The sequence below is a fragment of the Oncorhynchus masou genome, chromosome 15 (assembly GCF_036934945.1).
Source record: "Oncorhynchus masou masou isolate Uvic2021 chromosome 15, UVic_Omas_1.1, whole genome shotgun sequence".
Taxonomy (NCBI): Eukaryota; Metazoa; Chordata; class Actinopteri; order Salmoniformes; family Salmonidae; genus Oncorhynchus; species Oncorhynchus masou.
Genome location: NC_088226.1, coordinates 40462722 through 40481946, shown reverse-complemented (window position 1 = coordinate 40481946; position 19225 = coordinate 40462722). Strand labels below are relative to the sequence as shown.

The following is a 19225-nucleotide window of genomic DNA, read 5'->3' as shown; positions in this document are numbered from 1 at the left end:
CAAACACGCACTGAGCATGCGTGCGACACTGGGTAACTTAATGGAGGACAATCTTTCTTACCCATGGTGAATTGTGAACAAATAATCTTCTGCTTTTTGAGATTTTGTTAGTAGCAATCACTCATTACTTGATCGTCAAGCGTAAGTTAATATTTTAAACAAAAAAATGTGTTTGCTTTTAAGTAGCTAACTACTGATAAGTAATGTTGCTGAAAATGGTCTTCGCTCTTAGTCAAAGCTACGTTAGCGTAACGTACTAACTAACGTTACTTGCTTCTCAAAGTTGTAACGTTATCAGTTGTTGCGTTATCTTTAACATGTTTGTCAGTATGACATGACACAACTACTATTACTTTGTCTTTGCTATAGCTGAAATACATTATTAAGTAAACAATTATTAATTTGGCTAGGTTTGTAGGGCATCTTGCTAACGCTCTTTTCTGGGGGTTAGGTGACAACACTGGGCCCTTCGTTAAATGACTTGGCATTCAACCAATCACAAATGCAGGAATTCATTTCATCAGGATTTCGTCCAATCTGCAAGTGGGCAGGAACTTCGCAATTCGCTGACGTTAGCTGTCTTGAGGAATATTAGCATGCTAGCTTTCTTATGTTGTAGGAAGGAAAAGTTAAGACAACAACACAACGTTAGCATCATACGAAGCTAGCTACCATCTCACGGAGGAGATCAGAATTTAGTAAAAGACTGGCTTACTGCGAGGTAACGTTAGCTAGATAATTTTAGCTAACTGTCTCGTTTAAATTTGAGTTGTTGTTGCTGATATTAACGTTAGGCATTTGTCAGTATCTAGTTACTACAGCCACAGAGTCAAAATGACTATCGCAACTCATTAAAACAAACATTTGCTTTTTAGTCTTAATTGAAGGTTAGGCATAAGGTTCGCAGTTTGGTAAGGTTCGGTTTAAAATAAAATGTTAGGAAGATACATTTTAGAAATGGGCGGGGTTTATGACTCTGGCTGTCGTAACTAGTGACGACCGGCATCTAGCTAGTTAACTAGCTAGTATGCCAAGAGCTAACTTTAACTAGCTAACGTGTCGTTAGCATTCTGAACTGAAGTATTTTCGACGACATTATCTACCTGGCCCCACAATATGTATATTTCTTCTGTGTTTTTGTGTGATTATAATATACACTTCTGTAGTTGCCAGAGTAGTAACGTTAGACTAAGCAGAGAGCTCCTGTAAATATGTACATATTTATTTGTACCTTTTTTTTTATCAGCCTTTTTGTTTTTGATAACAGTGAGTTTTATTGCATATTTCTGGTGGTTTTGACCCACAGATGTGCAGATGGACTGGCAGGTAAAAGTCATTATGGCTTAGCTAGCTACTTTAGCCTGCTAATTGTTTCTGTTCAATGATGCAGCTTTTTTTGTTTCACCTGGCTGCTGGTTCCTGATCCTTTTTGAAAATATCAATTGAAGAGTCACCTGAAGCTCGAGAGGAATGGAAGCTGCAGCAAAGCTGTGGTCACCAATCCTTTCTTAGTCAATATCACTTTCTTAGTCAAAGTGCAAGCTGAGATCCACCGCTTATATTTTTGGGGAACATTACTTTTAAAAAACTAATCCTATGCAACATTAAGCTATTAAAAGCAGTACCGTAGCAATGAGGTTTGTGCAGTTGGCTATAGGCCCAATATGTTATCACTGCATATTGGCTTTGCTTGAATTGCCCTGCCAATGCATTGTTAGTTATATTAAAACATTTAAGGTAGGATATATGATCTGTTGCATTTACTTGAGGCACAGCGGAGTGAGCACAGTTAAATAATTTGCTTTATTTTACTGGGCTGATGGTGCCTGCATCTGATGGTCAGTCTCAGCTGAGGGAGAGAGCAGCAGACTGAGGATCCGCTGCTCAACGTCCCTCAACTCTCCCTTTCCTCTTCTGACACTGTGTTCCAGCTGATGGCGAAACTTAGTTGCACTGCATTATTTCTGCCTCATGAACGAATTCATGTTGTTACTCCTATGAACAGAGAAAGTAAAATATTCCTTGATATAAAAAAAAAGCTAATAATAAAAATGAAATCCTATTGATGCACATTTCTACTCACACATTTTATGGCCTATAAAAGTATTGACAGAACTTAAACATTAACTCACTCAAAAACAGCTGTTCTTTGCTGAGTCTCTCCCGAGTCTAGGGCTGACCCCATTTAGTCAACTGGTCGGTTGATGGGCTGTTTTTAAATTATTCTTTTAACCTTTATTTAACTAGGCAAGTAAGTTAAGAACAAATTCTTATTTACAATGATTGCCTAGGAACAGTGGATTTTTACATGTAAGTTTTTACCTTGTCTGCTCGGGGCTTTGATCTTGCAACCTTTCGGTTACAAGTCCAATGCTCTAACCACTAGGCTACCTGCTGCCCCAGGTTGATGAGCTGTTAGTCGATCAATATTATTTAGTTGCGCAGTTGGAAAAAATATATTTATTTTATGGTACCTCTTGATGACTGTCCCAGTGGACTAATCCATTGCGGAGGCTGCGGGATGGCACATGAATATCAACAGTAGTACATTTACCGTTAATTCCCATTTGCAGAGTGCACAACCTAGGCTACACTTTTGAGAAACAAGTTTTGGTTTATTTCATTCCATTTATGAGTTGTCAATTTTATTAAATGTGTTTGGTTTGGAGTGCTTCTTTCAATGTTGAGTTAGGAAACGCACCTTGTATATGCATAGAAGTAGGCCTAGGCTACCTGTCTTACGCGCTAATGTAGACTTATAAATGTGCCCTTTTGGAACTAACCACATCTGAACTAACCACCACTAATGAGCTTTTCCAAGTAATCTTTTCTTCACCTCAAACAGCAAGTAAACAGTCTGTTTTTACATCCATTGAGAATGACAGTTGTTCAAATAGTTCCTCAATGTAGCCTATCTTACCCGCTAACTTCCTTTCCTATCAGTGTGAAAAGTGGAGAAAAAATAATCCTCTGATCCGGTGGAAACATCATAATAGGCCTACCTGATTACTTTTTATCCTTGCGCAAATAGCCTACAGCTGTGTCTGTCTGGAGCTCACTGGCCTGGGAAACTCTGAGGGCCCAGGATATACAATGTTGCAAGTTTGTTAGCACATTTTAGGCTGATACAATGTTTCAATTTCCTTGCAGACAGGCCATGATATTTATTTGTATTAGTATATTTTCTACCTGCAGGCTGTTTTTATTTTTTGATATTATGTAGGCAATTTTCTTTACATAGTTGGCAATAGAAGTTATTTTTTATTTTTTTTGGTTAGGCTGTCTTGATCTCTGGCTCGGGTCATTTGTGTGTCTTAAGTTCAGTAGCTTACATATAGTTGATTTTATTAATACGTGGACAAATACACTTAAATTACACTTAAATTAAATCTACTTAAGTAGATTGGTAGAAAGAACAGACTACTTTAAATTTGTCGGGGACAGCCCCGACTCTAATCATGGTTTTGAAATCTTTTGCTGCAGCTTTTCTTTTTACGGTAATCTGAGCTATCCGATTGGGTAGCGGTAGGCCCCGGAAGGCAGAGTTTGAAATGGTTCAAAATCGGAACACTTCCCCTACTCGCCGCTCAGGGCAGCTGATTGGGTGCACCTACCACCAAGTACGAGGAATTCTTTAATTTAAAAAAAGGCTTTTTTTTTTTTTTTTTTACAGAAATGTTTGGCGATAGACCAGTCGATTGCGATCGACCGGTTGGTGACCACTGGAGGAAAGGAATGCAGTACTGAGGCAGAAGGTTCGTAGTGTGGACGACTGACAACTACTCTGAACTGTGTGGTGAGCTTTCTGGTGCCCAGAGCTGCTGAGGCATCACCTAAGTGGGTGTCATACATTGAAGGAGCAGGTCCAGTAGCTCCACGACTCAAGCTGGTTCCCAGAGTAGCCCTCTACATCAGTGTTTCCCAACCGGGCAGTCCCCAGTGGGTACGTGGGAAATAAAATAATAATAATACTGTTTGCGCCGGGTATGGGCCAAATCGGAAGGAAGTGGTACTCGCTAAGCAAGCAGTGTTAAGTCTATGTTATCAACGATGCAATGCCACAGTAGCTACAGTCCATTAATTATTCCTGATATAATTTATACAAAGACAGAATTCACAAATGCTATAGCATGCACAAATGCTATAGCACAACAGCAGAGTCATGTCTTAAATGTAAAACCAACAGTGACTTAATGATTCATGCCTTCTGGGAATGCTATGAAGTCAAAGTTATGGGCGGAATTAGAAAGTTGGTAGACAGAAGTTTTACAATATAAATGTACTTTTTAATCTATCGGCATATTTCAAGACATGGCATATGAGGGTGTGGTGAGATGCACAATGGGTTGGACTATACTTTTCTTGTCGATCATTTTGAAAACGTTTTTGTTTAAAAACTCAATCAAATGACCCTCAATTGTTAAGACAATGCATTTCATTCATTCTATTTAAATATTTTAAAAATGAATGTGCTACAGAGAAACAGAATAGAGAAATTTGAGGTCATATGGCATAGTTTAACAAGCATTAGAAGTTGAAACGGTGGGGACGTGGGTCTGAGCAGGTGTTATGTCAGCAATGTTTGTCTATTGTCTTGTCTCTGTATGGTTTCTATTGTTTAAAAAAAATCTTACGAAAATAAATGCAAATTATCCCTGATAACGAACCTTGCGAATGTCAGACTCCATCCTGTGAAGCACATCGATTGCAATAATGCAAATTATTCCTAGTCCTCAAACTTAAAGGGAGAAAATCAGCCCAAAACCACTAAATATGTGAACAATGTTTTTGTTTCATTTTGGCATTTAAAATAAGGTTGGTAGCAACATGGGAAATCTCTTGTGGAAATCTGTTGCAGCTCAAATTGACTACAAAATCTGCAATGCAATGCCCTCTATGGTTGGGCTGGCTGGCTAGCAAGCAAACATAGCTACACACAATAATACCAAGGACAAGATCAGCATGTAACGTAGCTAGTTAGTGCAGTTTTTTTAGGCGATTTTACAGCTGTCAATTTAGGAGTCTACAATCTCACCATGGTCAATTTGCGGATCGATGTGCTTCACAGGATGGAGTCTGACATTCACAATGGCAGATATACTTTTGAAGAGATGGGGAAATGTTGCCCATGCTACGTCAAAGGGTTGCACGGTACATTCTGGGAGATTCTGGTAAAAGAAACGCGCTCCATCAATTCAAATTTTATTTGTACCAGGTGCCAAATACATCAGGTGTGAAAAGCTTAGTTACATGTCCTTAACCAACCATTGCAGTTTACATAACAATAATGATGCTATATACAGGAGGGTACCAGTACCGAGTAAATGTGCAGGGGTACAGGTAGTCGAGGTAATTTGTACATGTAGGTAGGAGTAAAGTGACTGCATAGATAATAAACAGTGAGTAGTAGCAGTGTAAAAACAGGGTGGTGGTGTCAATGTAAATAGTCCGGGTGGCCATTTGATTAATTGTTCAGCAGTCTTATGGGTTTGTGGTAGAATCTGTTAACTTCTTATGGCTGAAATCCCGTTAACGGGATCTATTTGACAACAGCTAGTGAAATTACAGGGTGCCAAATTCAAACAACAGAAATCTCATAATTAAAATTCCTCAAACAAGTATTATACACCATTTTAAAAATAAACTTGTTGTTAATCCCACCACAGTGTCCGATTTCAAAAAGGCTTTACGACCAAAGCATACCATGCGATTGTTAGGTCAGTGCCTAGTTACATTAAAAACAGCCATTTTTCCAGCCAAAGAGAGGAGTCGCAGAAAGAGAAAATTAATCACAAACCTTTGATCTTCATCAGATGGCACTCATAGAACTTCATATTACACAATACATGTATGTTTTGTTCGATAAAGTTCATATTTATATCCAAAAATCTCAGTTTAGATTGGCATGTTATGTTCAGTAATGTTTTGCTTCCAAAATATCTGGTGATTTTGCAGAGAGCCACATCAATTTACAGAAATACTCATCCTAAATGTTGATAAATACAAGTGTTATGCAAGGAATTAAAGATGGATATACTTCTCCGTAATGCAACTGCTGTGTCAGATTTCAAAAAAGCTTTACAGCGAAAGCACACCATGGAATAATCTGAGTACAGCGCTCAGAGACCAAAACAAGCCATACAGATACCCGCCATGTTGTGTCAACAGAAGTCAGAAATAGCATTATAGATATTCACTTACCTTCGATCTTCATCGGAATGCACTCCCAGGAATCCCAATTCCACAATAAATGTTTGTTTTGTTAGATAAAGTCCATCATTTATGTCCAAATACCTCCTTTTTGTTTGTGTTTAGTTCACAAATCCAAATTCACAAGGCACAGGCACTTAGTTCAGACGACAGTTCCATTACAGTTCGTAGTAACATGTCAAACGATGTATAGAATAAATCTTTAGGATGTTTTTTTATCATAAATCTTCAATAATATTCCTACCGGACAATTCCTTTGTCTTTAGAAATGAAAAGTAACAGAGCTCGTGTTCATGGCCGCACGCGAGACTTAGCTCATGGCATTCTGCCAGACACCTGGTTCAAACAGCTCTTATTCGCTCCCCCTTCACAGTAGAAGCCTGAAACTTGGTTCTAAAGACTTGACATCTAGTGGAAGCCTAAGGAAGTGCAATCGGACATTTTACACTAAATTGGATAGGCAAAGACTTGAAAATCTACAAACCTTAGATTTCTCACTTCTTGGTTGGATTTTTTTCCCAATTTTTTGCCTGCCATATGTATTCTGTTATACTAAGACATCATAAAAACAGTTTCAGAAACTTCAGTGTTTTCTATCCAAATCTACTACTATGCATATTTTAGCTTCTGGGCCTGAGTAGCAGGCAGTTTACTCTGGGCACCTTATTCATCCAAGCTACCCAATACTGCCCCCCAGCCATAAGAAGTTAAAGAAAAAAATCTTCATCCAGTTCGAAGTGAGCAAACGCCTTTTTATTAATTTTTAATAACCTTTTATTTAACTAGGCAAGTCAGTTTAGAACACATTCTTATTTACAATGACAGCCTAGGAACTGTGTGTTAACTGCCTTGTTCAGAGGGAGAACGACAGATTTTTACCTTGTCAGCTCGGGGATTCGATCTTGCAACCTTTTAGTTACTAGTCCTCTAACCACTAGGCTACCTTCCGCTGTTGTGATGTCCAGAAGTTATTTTCGGTCATAAGAGACAGTAGTAGCAGCAACATTATGTCCAAAATAAGTTAGGCAATTTTGTCATTTGTCATCTCATTGTTTATTTCATTTGAAGCTCATAAAACGGGATTTCCCCCCCCCCCCCCTCTCTGGCACCATTATTTTGACATGACGAAGTGAATGTGAGACGATAGGGCGCATGAATTTCGTCAGCAAGAAGTATGACATTACAAATCTTTTCCGTGATGTGAGAATTTAACTTGATATCTGTAGAATCGTATAGCTTTGGAATTGTGACATTACATACTTTTGAGGAAAACAGGCACATTTGACACTGACTTTGAGAAGGGATTGCGTGAAGATTAGCTTAGCAACTGCGTGACGCAGCATGACAAGGTGAAAGCGATTGGTTGAAAGTCTGCTGGTTGGGGTGTTATAGTTTCCTTGGATCTCCTTTCTACAATATCTCTGACAGCGGCATCATGCAATGCACCCTGGACTAAGGAGGCAGGCAAATAGGAAAAATGTGCTAGACCCTCTGTTAAATTACACATTTCTTGAGGTAGGAATATCACAAAAATATCAATGGCCCTTTTCGAGAGAAGACGTCCTCCCGAGTTATGACATCGGCCAATATTGAGATGTGAAATGTATGATGATTTGCGATGTAAGTCTTATTCCTATTAACTTTCATTGTAGTAAGAGCGACTTTATGACTGTGTTATGCATACCGGCTGGATTTCTGCCTGCTTGAACACCAATATCTAAGATAAACATGAAATGACCCTGGGAATCGGTAGGACATCACCCATTTTGAATGTCAATTTCTTGTTGTGTATCTGAGTGAACATTTCCTTTAACACGAAATGAAAAGTCAGAGGTGAAGCATTGGCTATCAAAATGTGATACAATTAACACAGACATCAGATCAACAACAAACACATGTTCTCTCTTGCTCTGATCTGCAGACACTGGACAACTCCAGGATGGCAACAGACACTGCATCCCAGCAGACTCCTGGCTCCAAGATCATGACCTTTCACCCTTCCATGGAGGAGTTTAAGGACTTCAGCCGTTACATCGCCTACATGGAGTCACAAGGAGCTCACCGAGCTGGAATGGCTAAGGTTAGTGTGTGTTTGTTTCTGAAGATAATATGCATAAGCAGTCATCATTCTATGTTTCAAATGTTTATATCCCATTCTATAAAGAGTACACTCTGCATAAATTAAGACAATGCTATGTTTTGTGTGTGTGTTGCAGGTTATTTCACCCAAAGACTGGAAGCCCAGACGTACTTATGATGACATAGATGACCTGGTGATCCCTGCTCCTATACAGCAAGTGGTGACTGGCCAGTCCGGTCTCTTCACACAGTACAACATCCAAAAGAAACCCATGACCGTCCGAGAGTTCCGCAAGACTGCCAACACAGACAAGTGAGCTTTCACACTGTTAAACACAGTACTCATTTTTAACATAGTTATACACATGGTTGTAATATAGTACATTCACATTGTTAACAAAGTTCTACACATGGTACATGTTATAGGACACATGATACATTGTTTTATTTCTCAAAACACTGTTGAAGCCATGGATCACAGGTAACAGCCACACTGAGCTAAAGGCTACAGCGGGACACTAATCCGTAATGTTATAAGAAATCCCAGTGAACCGTCAAACAGGCAAAACGTCAGTACAGGACTGAGATTGAATCCTACTATACTGGCTCTGACGCTCGTTGGCTGTGGCATGGCCTGCAAACTATTACGGACTACAAAGGAAAACCCAACTGAGAGCTGCCTAGTGACGTGAGCCTACCAGACGGGGGGCTGCATGCATGCATGAGAGCACCAGCTGTTCCGGATGACTGTGTGATCACGCTCTCTGTAGCCGATGTGAGCAAGACTTTTTAAACAGGACAACATTCAAAAGGCTGCGGGGCCAGCAGTGTACTCCAAGCATTCGTGGATCAACTGGCAAGTGTCTTCACTGACATTTTCAACCTCTCCATGACTGAGTCTGTAATACCTACATGTTTCAAGCAGACCAACATAGTCCCTGTGCCCAAGAAAGTGAAGGTAGCCTGCCTAAATGACGACTACCCCGTAGTACTCGCGTTGGTAGCCATGAGGTGCTTTGAAAGGCTGGTCGTGGCTCACATCTACACCATCATCCCAGAAACCCTAGACCCGCTACAATTTGCATACCGCCACAACAGATCCACAGATGATGCAATCTCAATCCTACTCCACACTGCCTTTTCCCACCTGGACAAAGGAACGCCTACGGAAAGTATTCAGAACCTGGACTTTTCCTACATTTTGTTACATTAGTCTAATTCTAAAATTGATTCAATTGTTTTTTCCCCCTTAATCTACACATTATTTTATAGGATTTCAGACCCTTTACTCAATACTTTGTTGAAGCACCTTTGTCAGTGATTACAGCATTGAGTCTTCTTGGGTATGACGATATTATGTTATTGACTGTACGTTTGTTTGTGTAAGTCTGTTTTGTCGCACTGCTTTGCTTTATCTTGGCCAGGTCAGTTGTAAATGAGAACTTGTTCAACTGGCCTACCTGGTTAAATAAAGATGAAATAAAAACAAGCTTGGCCCAACTATATTGGGAGTTTCTCCCAATCCTCAAGCTCGGTCAGGTTGGATGGGGAGCGCTGCTTCACAGCTATTTTGATGTTTCTCCAGAGATGTTTGATTTGGGTTCAAGTCCGGGGTCTGGCTGGACCACTCGAGGACATTCAGAGACTTGAGATTCTCCTGCATTGCCTTGGCTGTGTGCTTAGGGTTGTTGTCCTGTTGGAAGGTGAACCTTCGCCCCGGTCTGAGGTCCTGAGCGCTCTGGAGCAGATTTTCATCAAGGATCTCTCTGAACTTTGCTCTGTTCATCTTTCCTTTGATCCTGACCAGTCTCCCAGTCCCTGCCGCTGAAAAACATCCCCACAGCATGATGCTGCCACCCATGCTTCAGCATAGGGATGGTGCTTGGCATTCATGCCAAAGAGTTCAATCTTGGTTTCATCAGACCAGAGAATCTTGTTTCTCATGTTCTGAGTTTCCTGTAAGTGCCTTTTACTGAGGAGTGGCTTCTGTCTGGTACACGCCTGATTTGGTGGAGTACTGCAGAGATGGTTGTCCTTCTGGAAGGTTCTCCCATATCCACAGAAGAAGTCTGGAGCTCTGTCAGTGACCATCGGGTTCTTGGTCACATCCCTGACCATGGCCCTTCTCTCCAAATTGCTCAGTTTGGCTAGCAAGAGTCTTGGTGGTTCCAAATGTCTTCCGTTTAAGAATGATGGAGGCCACTGTGTTCTTGGGGACCTTCAATGCTGCAGACATTTGTTTTGGTACCTTCACTAGATTTGTGCGGACACAATCCTGTCTCGGAGCTCTACGGACAATTCCTTCGACCTCATGGCTTGGTTTTTGCTCCAACATGCAATTGTGGGACAATATGTAGACTGAGGTGTGCCTTTCCAAATCATGTCCACTTGGATTTACCACCGGTGGACTCCGATCAAATTGATCATCCATGAGCTGTTTCTACAATGGAAACAGTATGCACCTGAGCTCAATTTCGAGTCTCATAGCAAAGGGTCTGAATACTTACGTAAATAAGGTATGTTTTTAGTAAATATATTGACTTTCGCTTTGTCATTATGGAGTGTTGTTTTGAGGACTTAATTTTTTTTTAACATAACAATGTGGAAAAGTCTAGGGGTATGAATACTTTCTGAATGCAGTCTGTTTTTTATTGTATTTGTAAATGATAACTAATTGCAAAGCCAGCTCAAAGTTATGCAAGCATAGTTAGTAGCTACTGAATGTAATTTTTGTTGAGTTCGGACATTCCCAAGCAAAAGTGAGCGAGGGGGAAAAAACTGTGCAAATCAACAAAGTTGTGATGAATGCTCTTCTGTGTACACGGAGCTGAGGGGGAGAATGGAGGAGGAAAGACCGCTAGTCGGCAGCAAAGGGGGGGAAAATGGTAACTGTATGCATCTCTTCCAGAACTTTATTAAAACTTCTGGCAGAAATCCATTAGCTTATGGCAAACATTTAGCCATTGAATTTCATACAAGTGTAACTTCATCACCTCCTGTGCGTCGCACAACAGACTTGCCCATAGTTCTAGAACGCTATGGACTCACCAGCTCCTGCTTTCTCCCATTATGCTATTTACAAACAAACATGTGACTGGCTCAACTGCTCTGGGGACCTACAGTCTCACACACACAAGCTCAGCAGATTTTAATTTCAAATTAAAAATTAATGTTTATGCAGCAAATGTTAGTGCATCGAACCAAATTGCATCGATTCGTTTTTTTTTAATCAGTCGCACCAAATCGTTCCTGTATCGTATTGGAGCCCATGGCATGTATCTAGATCAGTATCGAATCGTCTTGAAAAGGAAATTATATACAGCCCTTGTTTAGTTATCTTCTGTTACTTTTGTTGTAGGTTCTGTAACCCCCGATATGTGGATTTTGATGAGCTGGAGAGAAAGTTTTGGAAGAACCTGACGTTTAACCCCCCTCTCTATGGAGCGGATGTCAACGGAACACTCTATGATCCAGTGAGTGATTCCATCTCATTCCATGACCATTCCATGTTCTAATTCTATTTCAATAGACCATTCACTGTCATTAAACAAGCTTTTACTTTACCGATGTATTCTCCAAACATCAGCCCTCCATTTGGCTCCATTTCGGATTTGAAGCCACAGCCTTCTGTTTAAATGTCAATGTCGTCACCCTTAAAGTTCCAAAGCAGCCGTTTTTATATCAATATCGAATCATTTCTGGGTAAAAATGAAGTATCTTGTGACTGTACAACCGTTTTCTTTTTGACCATTTTAATTGAGAACATAGCTTCTCAGCAAAGAGCAATTTCTCAAGCAAGAATTCTTCTAGGATTGTCTGGGAGTGGTCTGAGTGGGGAGAGAAACTGAAAACTGCTGTTATTGGTTTGGAACTCTTAATGGTCTATTAACAAGTTTAACGCCAGGTGATGTCACCAGCAGGCCAAAACTCCATCCCACCACAACAGGCTTACATTTCAGGCTGCCTTTTGAAACCGCTCTTATCATTTTCATAGTATTTTTCCAACCTCAACTGCACTAGGCCTTTAACAACATCGTCTCTGCTCTCTCTCTCCTAGGACGTGACAGAGTGGAACATTGGTCATCTGAACACTATCCTGGACACTGTGGAGAGGGAGAGTGGGATCAAGATCAAAGGGGTAAACACTCCTTACCTGTATTTTGGCATGTGGAAGAGTACCTTCGCCTGGCACACTGAAGACATGGATCTCTACAGCATCAACTACCTTCACTTTGGAGAGCCCAAGTCCTGGTAGAGTTTAGTTTGATTTATTTTGCATAGTTAGAAAAACAGAAGGTTCAGTGCAGTGAAGTTATACCAGTAGATATTTACTGTATGTCGATTTTACAGTTTACAAATGAAACGTGTGTGGGGTTGTTATTATTATACGTAACACCCAACACTAGCGTCCTGTCCAGGAGGTGTATTTGTACATCGAGCTGCTTCATACTACAGCAAAAGGCTCCTACCCTATGGGCCGCTCTGGCTCGGACAAAGCTTATTTTATTTACTTACCTAACACATAGCATCTTCACAACCACTGACATTGTTGCTCTTATCTCTCTACAGGTATGTTGTTCCCCCTGAACATGGGAAGAGATTGGAGCGTCTCGCTAAAGGTACTTGAAAATAATTTTCCTTATTGTGTATCTATGTCCAGAGTAGTCAGCAGAATTCTTAACATAATTGACTTCTTCTCATGCAGGGTTTTTCCCTGGGAGTGCTCAGAGCTGTGAAGCTTTCCTGCGGCACAAGATGACTCTCATCTCACCCTCCATCCTGAAGAAATACGGCATACCATTTGAGAAGGTGACCTCTCTTTCAATGGCATAATACAATCAGCTTCACTGACCCAAAACTTTCTGGCTATACTGTAGGTTGTTACAGTGGGATGATTTGACTGTTTTGGCAGTAGGAGTAAAAGTAATATTGTTTTCAATAGTAGTACTGTATGTATGTATGCATGCGTGTCCACTTGGGCTAGGCAATTATTACGATAGTATTGGATGTCGAAGATGCTTGACAGCTGTTGTAGTTGATGACATTGTGACGTGACAAACAATGTATAGCCTATTTCAACTTGATTGGCGCCACGCAGTAAAGCACTGACTGAGCAGCCCACAGCAGGACCATGCTGTGGCCTATTCCTTTGCTGTGGGCTGCGTAACCTATTTCAATAAATGTTAGAAAAAATGTACAGAATGTAGACAGAGCAATTTTCACCAAAGCAGTGCAAAATGTCTGGTTAGGATTTTTATTTTTCTCTCAATGTTTGATTATCTGGTCCGTATAGCCAGACACTCCAGTGTCTACGTCAAATTTTGCAGTTTCTCTCCATTTTATATGAATATGACTTTTTATGCATGCTGGCTTTCTCCTGCCGCGCTACTTCATGATCAAACAATGAATTCATCTAACAGAGTTCTAGGCTCAAAGTTTTTGAATAACCTCAAGGTAGGCCTACGGTAATAATGATAGAGGTAAAACGAACAATAGCAAAATCGAACAAGTAGTTTTGAATTAGCCTTAGTTGAGCCAAGCTTAGTCTATTATACAATAACCTCCTTGTCATTGTGAACCAAACGGTCAAATCATACTAATTAAAATAGCCTATCAAAATCATTAAGACAAGTTCAGCTTGAGTGTTTCCCAAATAAGCTATTATAAGTGTTTACATGTGCTAAAGCTGCAGCTTTGAAAGGGGAACAATTGTGAAAGTCGGTCTATAGGCGAGTATCACAGCTTTATTTTGAATTAGTGTCTTCAGAAAGTTTTCATACCCCTTGACTTATTCCACATTTTGTTGCATTACAGCCTGAATTCAAAATGGATTAAATAGATTGTCATCCATCTCCACACAATAGCCCATATTGAGAAGAGAACATGAACATTTTTGCTAATGAAATACAGTAATCTAATTTACATAAGTATTCACCCCCTGAGTCAATACTTTGTAGAAGCACCTTTGGCGGCGATTACAGCTTTGAGTCGTCTTAGGTATGCCTGTATCAGCTTTGCACATCTGTGTTTTAAGTCTTTCGGGCAGATTTTCAATGGGATTCAAGTCTGTACTGTGGTTGGGCCACTCAAGGACATTCACATTCCATTTCAGCATGGCTTGGGGTCATTGGAATGTATAAATCTTTGCCCCAGTCTAAGGTTGTTTGTACTCTGAAGCAGGTTCTCATTAAAGATTTGCCTGTATTTGGCTCTATTCATTGTTCCCTCTATCTTTACCACCCAGTCCCTCTCGCTGAAAAGCATCCCCATAGCATGAGGCTGCCATCACCATGCTTCACGGTAGGGATGGTGTTAGATTTTTGATGAGCTATGCCTGGTTTTCACCAGCCATAGTGATTTGCATTCAGGCCAAAGCTTAATCTTTGTCTCACCAGACTACAAAATATTTTGCCACGTCTTTCACGTGTCTTTACGAACTCCAGGCGTGCTATCATGTTTAATTTCTCATGAGTGGTTTCTGTCTGACCACTCTCCAATAAAGCCCAGATTGGTGAAGTGCTATAGACTGTTGTCCTTCTGGGAGGTTCTCCAGTCTTAGCAATTTAACTCTGTAATTATGTCAGTGGTTATTGGGTTCTTGGTCACCTACCTGACCAAGGCCCTTACCCGGTTTCTCAGTTTGGTTGGATGGCAAGCTCTAGGTAGTTCCATATTTTTTTTCATTTCCTGAACTTTCACCACTCTAGAAATGTTTTCTACCCTTCACCAGATATATGCATCATCACAATTTTATCTCTGAGATGTACGGACAGTTCTTTGGACTTTGCACTGTCGAATGTGGGACCTTAAATAGACAGGTGTGTTTCTTTCAAAATCATGTCCAAACAATTGAATTGTCCACAGGTTTCTACAGTTTGATTGGAGTACACATCTCAAGAATGATCAAAGGAAATTGGATGCACCTGAGCTCAATTTGTAGTATCATAGCAAAGGGGTGTGAATACTTAAGTAAATTAGATTTTCTGTATTTAGTTTTCAATAAATGTGCAAAAATGTCTAAACATGTTTTCACTTTGTCATATGGGCTATAGTGTGTAGATGGGTGTAATGTTTTATTTATTTAATCCATTTTGAATTCAGCTTATAACAACGCGGAATAAGTTAAAGGGTATGAATGCTTTATGAAAGCACTGTATGTAGGCAAAAAGTGAAATTGAGCAAGCAATATCAAGATAGAAGAATCGAATGAAAACATATAGCTTATTAAAGAAACTATGCGTAGAGTAGGCTTATTTCCACAGCCTATAATTAGCAATGTAGGCTACGGCCTTCCTACAATGTATAGAAGCCTAGGCCTAATAAGAGAATTTATTAAAATGTGAATCATTGAATATTCATACAATTCTGGGTACAGCAGAGTTGGGTGCTCTGCAGTTGAGGCTCCTTGACTGTCACTTGCGTGTGGGCACTTTTTTCTTGCCGCGGCTCGAACATAGCATAATAGGCAACTTTAAAAAGGTTTGGATCTAAAATACCTTTGTCATGATTCTGCTGGTCCTTCCTGAAGCAAGCAAGCGAGCTCGTGCTAGCGGTCCTTGTTGGGGGAGTTGGCCAATAGGGGCCGATACCATCGTATCACTGTTTTGTGTGCACTTAATCACTATAGGACAAAGATTGACATCACCCAACCCTAGTGTCCACCTCTTTAGATCAATGGTCTGACTTGTGTGTGTCTGTGTGTTTAGATCACCCAGGAGGCAGGCCAGTTCATAGTGACCTTCCCTTTTGGCTACCATGCTGGTTTCAACCACGGCTTCAACTGTGCAGAGTCCACCAACTTTGCCACACAGCGATGGATTGATTATGGCAAAATAGCCACACTGGTATGTACAGATTAATTAACACATTGAATGTGTGATTCCAGGTCATATGGGTGTGTGTGTGTGTGTGTGTGTGTGTGTGTGAATGGTGTTTTGTCGTGTGGTTGGTAAAAGCATGGCACTAGCAAAGGCAAGGTTATGGGGTTAACATCTCCTGGGTACGTGGGACGGTAGCGTCCCACCTGTCAACAGCCAGTGAAACTGCAGGGTGCCAAATTCAAAACAACATAAATTCCATACTTAAATACATGTATGTTTGAGGAATTTTTACACCATATTAAAGATACACTAGTTGTAAATCCAGCCACAGTGTCCAATTTTCAAAAAGGCTTTACGACGAAAGCACACCAAACGATTATGGTAGGTCAGAGCCAAGTCACAGAAAAACACAGCCAAAGAGAGTCACAAAAAGTAGAAATATAGATAAAATTAATCACCAACCTTTGATGTTCTTCATCAGATGACATTCATAGGACTTCATGTTACACAATACATGTATGTTTTGTTCGGTAAAGTTCATATTTATATCCAAAAATCTGAGTTTACATTGGTGTGTTATGTTCAGTAGTTCAAAAACATCCGGTGATTTTGGCAGAGAGCCACATCAATTTACCAAAATACTCATAGTAAATATTGATAAACGATACAAGTGTTATTCACAGAATTAAAGATATACTTCTCCTTAATGTAAGATTTTTAAAAAGTTACTGAAAAAGCAAACCATGCAATAACCTGAGTACAGCGCTCAGACGACAAATTAAGCCAAATTTATTTTTTGTGTGTATTTTTGTGTGAATTTTAACCCCTTTTCTCCCCAATTTCGTGGTATCCAATTGTTTAGTAGCTACTATCTTGTCTCATCGCAACAACTCCTGTATGGGCTCAGGAGAGACGAAGGTTGAAAGTCATGCGTCCTCCGATAAACAACCCAACCAAGCCGCACTGCTTCTTAACACAGCGCCATCCAACCCGGAAGCCAGCCGCACCAATGTGTCGGAGGAAACACCGTACACCTGACAACCTTGGTTAGCGTGCACTGCACCCGGCCCGCCACAGGAGTCGCTGGTGCGAGATGAGACAAGGATTTCCCTACCTGCCAAACCCTCCCTAACCCGGACGACGCTAGGCCAATTGTGCGTCACCCAACGGACCTCCCGGTCGCGGCCGGTTACGACAGAGCCTGGGCGTAAATCCAGAGTCTCTGGTGGCACAGCTGGCGCTGCAGTACAGAGCCTTAACCACTGCGCCACCCGGGAGCCCCAAATTAAGCCAAATTGATATCAAATGTATTTATATAGCCCTTCTCAAAGTGCTGTACAGAAACCCAGCCTAAAACCCCAAACAGCAAGCACGGTGGCTAGGAAAAACTCCCTAGAAAGGCCGAAACCTAGAGAGGAACCAGGCTAAGAGGGGTGGCCAGTCCTCTTCTGGCTGTGCCGGGTGGAGATTATAACAGAATATGGCCAAGATGTTCAAATGTTCATAAATGACCAGCATGGAATAATAATAATATTATTATTATTATTACAGTAGTTGTCGAGGGTGTAGCAAGTCAGCACCTCAGGAGTAAATGTCAGTTGGCTTTTCATAGCCGATCATTAAAAGTATGTCTACCACTCCTGCTGTCTCTAGAGTTGAAAACAACAGCAGGTCTGGGACAGGTAGCACGTCCGGTGAACAGGTTAGGACTCCATAGTCGCAAGCAGAACAGTTGAAACTGGAGCAGTAGCACAGCCAGGTAGACTGGGGACAGCAAGGAGTCATCATGCCAGGTAGTCCTGAGGCATAGTCCTAGGGCTCAGGTCCTCCGAGAGAGAAAGAGAGCATACTTATATTCACACATGACACCGGATAAGACAGGAGAAGTACTCCAGATATAACAAACTGACCCTGAAACAGGAGGGGTCAGGAGACACTGTGGCCCCATCCGATGATACCACCAGACAGGGCCAAACAGGAAGGATATAACCCCACCCACTTTGCCAAAGCACAGCCCCCACACCACTAGAGGGATATCTTCAACCGCCAACTTACCATCCTGAGACAAGGCCGAGTATAGCCCACAAAGATCTCCGCCACGGCACAACCCAAAGGGGGGCGTCAACTCAGACAGGAAGATCACATCAGTGACTCAACCCACTCAAGTGGTGCACCCCTCCTAGGGACGGCATGGAAGAGCACCAGTAAGCCAGTGACTCAGCTCCTGTAATAGGGTTAGAGGCAGAGAATCTCAGTGGAAAGAGGGGAACCGGCCAGGCAGAGACCGCATCCGCCATGTTGGAGTCAACATTAGTCAGAAATAGCATTATAAATATTCACTTTCCTTTGATCTTCATCAGAATGCACTCCCAGGAATCCCAGTTCCACAAATGTTTGTTTTGTTTGATAATGTTCATCATTTATGTCCAAATAGCTACTTTTATTAGCTTTTGTTAGCAAAAAGTTCCGTTACAGTCCGTGGAAAAATGTCAAACAGTGTATAGAATCAATCTTTAGGATGTTTTTAACGTAAATATTCAATGTTCCAACCGGAGTTTTCCTTTGTCTTCAGAAATGCAATGGAACGCAGGTCGCTTTCACGTGAACGCTCGTGGCTGCTGGCAGACCTCTGACTCATTCCCCTCTCCTTCGGCCCCACTTCACAGTAGAATCATAAAACAGGTTTCTTAAGACTTGACATCTCGTGGAAGCCTTAGGAAGTTCAACATGACCCCATAGACACTTCGATAGGGCAAGGGTCGAAAAACTACACAACTCAGATTTCCCACTTCCTGGTTGGATTTTCTTCTCAGGTTTTTGCCTGCCATTTGAGGTCTTATGCTCACATCATTCAAACAGTTTTAGAAACTTCAGTGTTTTCCATCCAAATCTACTAATTATATGCATATTCTAGCTTTTATGGCAGAGTAGCAGGCAGTTTAATTTGGGCATGCTTTTCATCCAAAATTCCCAATGCTGCCCCCTACCCTAGAGAAGTTAACTCCAGCAAGGATCACACAATTTTTTTTCTCCATGCATTCACTCACTTACTGTAAGTTGCCTTGGCTAAGAGTCTAGTAAGTGGCATTTATTGTATTATAATTCTCATGACCAAT

The 19225-nt window shown here is 41.0% G+C and overlaps 1 protein-coding gene across 7 annotated transcripts in view; it reads left to right on the top strand.

Annotated features, from left to right (window-relative positions):
• LOC135556245 (lysine-specific demethylase 4A-like) overlaps nt 1-19225 on the top strand; it is a 55259-nt gene continuing 36034 nt past the window's right edge. For 3 of the 7 annotated variants that reach the window (XM_064989272.1, XM_064989273.1, XM_064989267.1), the window contains exons 1-9: nt 7-141; nt 3674-3755; nt 8132-8290; nt 8427-8602; nt 11648-11762; nt 12347-12540; nt 12859-12908; nt 12995-13098; nt 15996-16133. In XM_064989272.1, coding sequence (XP_064845344.1) covers nt 8150-8290; nt 8427-8602; nt 11648-11762; nt 12347-12540; nt 12859-12908; nt 12995-13098; nt 15996-16133 — 918 coding nt within the window. In that variant the 5' untranslated portion in view covers nt 7-141; nt 3674-3755; nt 8132-8149. The other 4 variants (XM_064989269.1, XM_064989268.1, XM_064989270.1 and 1 more) reach the window with 4 other exon arrangements.